The sequence below is a fragment of the Solanum stenotomum genome, chromosome 2, assembly GCF_019186545.1.
Source record: "Solanum stenotomum isolate F172 chromosome 2, ASM1918654v1, whole genome shotgun sequence".
Lineage (NCBI taxonomy): Eukaryota > Viridiplantae > Streptophyta > Magnoliopsida > Solanales > Solanaceae > Solanum > Solanum stenotomum.
The window spans coordinates 18,026,752-18,032,993 of NC_064283.1; the positions used below are offsets into that span (position 1 = coordinate 18,026,752).

Consider the following 6,242-nt stretch of genomic DNA (forward strand, 5'->3'; position numbering starts at 1 on the left):
AAAGAAAACAAATTTAACTGGCCAAAAGAGGCAACTCAAGTCTTAAACATTTAACAATGGAAATGAAAAGAATCCTCAAAACACTATTATATATGAAGCCTCTAAGTACTACGATGGATGTCGGGACAAGACCCCCGATCATCCTAACAAACTGAGAATAAAAGTAAAGTGTGGAGCCCTCTGGAAAGCAAGGAGGCTCGCCAATCAAACTCTGGGACTGCAAGTGGTATCAACGGAGCGCCTGTTGATGACTCTGGTTACATGTATCTGCATCATGAAAGATGCATGTCAAATGATGTCAGTACATGGAATGTACGAGCATGCAAGGGAAATTCTAAAGCACAAACATAAGCTTGAACTGATAAGAAGGAATAATATACTCACCTCATCTCAACTCAAGGATACTTAAGGATACTCAAATATACTCAAAGATACTCAAACTCGGAAATACTCAACTCAGTTTAATATAAAAGCAACAATAAAGATGCATTATAAAGAAAGTTTTAAAAACAGTAAATAACAACTCAATGTATTTAAAAATACAATACTAACTCTTTACTCTTATTTGGGAGATTCTCTAACCGACAGCCATCACTGAGTTATGTGATGATACAACATCTCGCCCACGCTGCCAGAACTGTTCTATACCTTGCCGAAGTATAAGACATCCTCAACTAATTGGATCCACTAAGCTATGCTTAAAAGCAATAAGAAATCATCTAAAAAGTATGACCCTTTACCCGTGTTGGCAAACATAGTGAGGACTTTGAGTTGTCTGAACTCGTTTCCATATCGGTTCTCAATTCTAATCCCAATAATATAACACATGCTCATATGTTTAAAAACATTTCATCATCCTCAACTTTGAGATAATTACCCAAAATATTCTCTTAAAAAAGATAGTGCTCAAAACTCCTCATGAACTCATATGGAAATCAAGGTATCCTCTAATTTTAAATGTAAAAGTATTTACACTTGGGAATACTTAGTTCCCATATATTCAGTTTGAAAAATGAAACTCAACTCTCCTCACCCTCATACTCAAGTACTCAAGTCTTAAAACAAGTTTTAAAATGTTGTAAAATACTTCTCAAAATGACTCGAAGAACTTCCTCAAACTTTACACTGAGGAAAAAGAATTATATTGAAAACGCTTCTGACCCAACCCCTTCCTTCGTAGAGCCCGTGTATTGTAAGTGATCTGAACATTCCCGGAGCGAGCCTCCCATAGAGGCAAGTGAAGTTGGACGACATACTATGATACTTTCTCTTTTGTCGAGTCCTGCTTTGATCTCTGAAAAATTCGATACATTCCGTTTTGTTTATCATCCCAGTTTTTCGCAACACTTCAGGTTTACTTTTTTTATTAGGTCCCGACTTCTTCACTATGATCTTCCAGTAGTTTATATAGGAGCAACTCTACCTTGAATTTGAATTATAAATTCAAGATTTATGACTTGGATATGCATGACTCAAGGATTAATGAAGATTTTAAGTGTGGATATCAAGTAGAAAACATAGGTACGATTTGAGGGAACTCACACGGAAAGAAGGTCGAAAGGGTAGGGGACCTGGCGACCCTAACGCATTGAGTGGAGCTGGGCGCCAACCCCTAAACTACTGAAGGTGGTTTGGGGCGCACTGAGTGGCATGGTGCACCATGACCCAAACTACTAAAAGTGGTTTGGGGAGCACTGAGTGGCACGACACCCACCTATATGCCCAGATTTTGATGAATTTGCTTGCTCCAATTTCATGTCTAACTCCCTTAGAATCGAACGATTTCCCTCAAACTCTTTTGAATTCTTATACCCGACATAATTACAATGAAATCTACACCAAAACCCACCAAGAATAACACTCATTCGGAACTCTCACCTCAAGAACTCAACAAGAACTTTATTATCAAAGAACGAAGCACAAAACCTCAAGAACTCAAATCATTCAACCTCAAGAATGAAATTATGGATAAAAATCATATGATTGGCATGTGGATGAACAAAACCAATACTATGAGAACTTACATACCTCCTAAGGATCAAATCCTTGGCAAAACTCCTCAACAATCACAAGAATCTTGAACGAACGCTTGAATTTCTCCTTTTCCTCCTCTTGCACTTCTCTCTAAAACCCTAAGTGTGTTTAGGAATTGTGACAACTGATCTAAATCAGTTTAGACCCCTATTTGGGGTAACCAAAACGTGAAAACTTAGCGGAGGGTAAGAAAAAGACCAAAATACTTCTCCTTAATTCGGATGAATTTTCTTAATTGGACAGGTTGAACTCAAACGGGCATATCTCCTTCATTCGAACTCAGAATTTAGCAAACTCGGTGGCGTTGGAAAGAGGACTCAGAGATATTTCATTTTATATCTCATTGTCCACCTAACTCATCCTGTACTAAACGTTATGGTCGTTTGAAGTTGACCCAAAAACTCACAATTGGAATCTAACTTGTACAACTCCCAATTTAGCTCTTTCCAATTTAGTTCTTTCTAAAATTAGCTCTTTCTAGGACCGATGTGTTACATTTTGTGATTAGTTTTTCCTTGAAATAATCCAAAGTAATTGAAAAGAGCTAAAATAAAACACTAATAAATGTTGTACTAAAAAACAAAATCCAAAGTAATTGAAAAGAACTAAAATAAAACACTAATAAATGTTGTACTAAAAATCGGTTTTTTTATAGTCAAACTTTTTTACTCCGATCATATCATCATAATCATGTTATCAATGCGTATAAAAGTCTAATTATTTTTATTATATAACTGCGATTAACAATCTCTTCAATCACTTCATATTAAAAACAAGTGTAAATATCTATTCCTTTTTCTTTCTATTTTGATTCTCCCTACAGAAAATGTTACCTGAACTGAAATCAATTTTTGAAAATAGAGTATTTTCATCTTCATCTTCAACTACCTCTTCACCAATTTTCAATCCTCGTTCACAGGCCGAAAGAAATAATAAACAATTAGAAAATCGAATCGCTGATATTCATGAAATAGATCTATTATGTGACGAATCGTTCAGTCAAATTATGAAAGAAGAAGAAGAGAAAGAATTTATCTCTGATGTTTCTTCGAAAGAAGTTGTTATGTCCGATGCTTTTTCTACCAATTGCATCATCTTCGCGTTGAATAAACGTAAGAAATTACATTCTGATGAAGAAGAAGATGGAAATGCAACAAAGACTATTTATGACGCGAATAAATTAAGTAAAATTCATGAAGAAAAAGGACAAACGGAGCATAATGGCCAGAATGAAAATCAAGAATCTAAACTACATGAAGAAAAAAGCGAGGATGGAAACCAAGAAAACACCAATGGAGAAGAAGATGAAAATGAAGAAACAAAGGAAGAAGGAGATGGAACAACAGAGGAAATGGATGAAGATCAAAATGAAAGAGGAAAAATATAACGCCAATTTTCAGAACCATACGACTCTAATGTGCTGCTATGTTCTACGACTGATGAAAAAGGCGAAAATCATGTCACAAATGTCTATTGTGACTTTTATTTCAAGTTTTTACGTATGTCAAATTTAATCCCTTATGTTTATTAGTTTTTCTTTTAATATTTCTTTNTTACTTTTGCTGAAAACAAGCCCAAAGGCTCTTTGAAAATTTCAGTTTCCATTCTTATTTAAATGTGAAAACATTTTAAATCTCTTTGGGAATACTTAGTCCCCATATACTTTTGAAGAAAAGAACTTCAAGTTTACTCTTTGCTTAACTTAAAACTTGACCCTTAAAACGAAGGTAAAACGTTTGATAAAGACTCTTGAAAACTTTAAGAAACTTTCCTTTGACTTGCTTCATAACTTCTAGACTTTGACTCTTAGCTTCTATGACTTTGATCTTAACTTTCCTCGAATTGGATTACGGATTCAAGGTTCATGATCTCATGTTTATGGATGATTTCATGATGTTTAGATGTACCTTAGAGTGTTAGAATCAACTAGGAAACATTGGTACCTGGCGCTCTGAGAGGCGCGGGGCGCCAGCCCTCAAACGTCAGAGATGCTGCTGGGGCACGCTGGCTGGCGCGTCGCCCCAAGGGGTGAACTTCAGAGCCCCTTGTTGGGGCCGCTGGCTGGCGCGACGCCCCACCCCTTTCCCCAGGTTTTTGACGATTTTTCTTCTTTATTTTTCATCTCTAAACCCTCATAACTTCCATGGTTCTTTCCCCAAACATCTAGGATCAATATTACCCTCAACATACAACAGATTTAACTCAAAAATCCACCTGGAAACACGAATCAAATCAACAAGAGATTTCAACAATACAACCATCAAGAACTCAACGAGTTTTAAACAATGTTCTTCAAGAACTCACTTTCTTTGCATTCAAACAATTTAAATTCACTGAATTGAAACAAGATTGGCATGTGGGTGAACTAACCCAACACTATGTGTCCCCACATTCCTTGTAGGATCACCCCCGACGAATTCCACTCGCAAAGCTTGAACGTTCTTGGCGATTTCTTGATTTCTCTCCTCTTTTCTCTTCTTTCTTCTCCTCTCCAAGCCCTAGCGTCAATTCTATTTTTTCTAAACTGAATAAAGTCTTGTTTTACCCCAATTAATTCCTAAAACCGAAATAGGTAAATTAGGTAAGGAAAAGACTAGTTTACCCTTCACATATCCGGATTTGGACTTTCCTTAATCCAACAACTCAACTTCCAAAGGGCATAACTTACTCATACGAACTCAGAATCGCGCAAACTCGGCGGCGTTGAAAAGATCATTTCAACCATGTCTAGAAGTACACCTAACTCATCCTGAGCTAGGAGTTATGGCCGTTTGAAGTTGACCAAAACTTAACTTTTTTCTACTTAAACAAATTTTCAAATTTTCATTCTTTCCAAAAATGACTATTTCCAATTATTAACTTCTTCCTAGTTATTTCAAATTGTGAGATGTTACAAGGCCAGATGTTGGATAACGACAATTAGATCAACAATAAAAGTTAGAACCCTAACTTTTGGAGAAAAAAAATTGAGTTTTGAATGTGAGTAGAAATCAACAGATATTGTAGTTTCAGAGTACGGTATTCTATTTTTTTAATGTTTTTTTTTTTATATAAACACTCGTTTAGAAACTATTCTAAAAAATTAGTGTGTCTACCGAGATTCAAACCCATTCCATGGGGGTGAGCGATCTAGCCAGGTGCACAGCTACCACTTGGCCAAACGCTTCCGTGTGATTATGGGTTAGCAGGAAATATATATATACATTGTACTTCATATTTTAATACAAATATAGGTTCTACGAAAAAGCCAGTGGGTTCGGCCGAACCCCCTTCCGCTACAGTAGCTCCACCCCTGTCAGAAGGAGGGATCCCTGTGGTTTGGTTGGACCCGAGACCACTCATCCAAAAGGCACAAAGTACAATGATAATGAAACTAACACTAATTATCCTCGAAACCTGAACTGACCTACAACCATGTAACACTTCTAGAGTGATATATCAAGAATAGCCTTGTCTCTAGTTTTTCTAGTGTCTAACTAGCCTTTTAAAGTTATTTTTCAAAAGTTATACAAGACTCAACAATTGAAGCAATCATCTCAATATACTGAAGCATATGCACATCAATGTCATCAGACACACTATCGATCATTGTATCACACTCTTTCATTTGTATACACACACTAGCTAAGTGTCTTACTTGTACCCAATATTCATGACTTGCAGGGGACCAACTTCATTCATGTATCATACCAACGTGGTATCCGATCCTTTGATATATATGACCGCTCGTTCAGAAGCTCACATCGGCTCTAAGTGCCTCATTAAATCGTATCATCGTGGCACCCAATCCTCGAATAATTAATAATAAATATAATATCCATGCATCATGATATCCTTACCATTCTCACATATAACTCATCATTATACCACAACTATAAGTATACTTGCAATACAAGAAAATCAATAATTTCATCAAGGGATAACTCGTGCAATCATAAGCATCACACTACAAGAAAACTGTTTATTAGGCAAGGAAAAACTAGTCCCTTAAAATCCAAATATGGTCCATAAAAGTCAATCGCTACGCGCTTCACCGCTAAAGGTCAATAACGACGGAATTGAATCACTGGTCCCTAAAAGATTTTTTTTTTGCGACCATAAGAATTCCGGTCCTTAAAGAATTTTTAGGGACCCTTTTTCTAGTCTAAACATATCTAAAGAATGATTTTTCGTGGTCCTAAAAGTCTTTAAGAACAAGAAATATCATA

At 36.2% G+C, this 6,242-nt stretch overlaps 1 protein-coding gene across 1 annotated transcript; it reads left to right on the plus strand.

Moving 5' to 3' along the window:
* The first annotated feature begins 2,860 nt into the window (after positions 1–2,860).
* LOC125855774 (pheromone-processing carboxypeptidase KEX1-like) lies at positions 2,861–3,421 on the plus strand. Its single transcript, XM_049535479.1, has one exon. It carries the CDS (start codon positions 2,861–2,863, stop codon positions 3,419–3,421), a length of 561 nt encoding a protein of 186 aa, XP_049391436.1.
* The last annotated feature ends 2,821 nt before the right edge of the window (positions 3,422–6,242 follow it).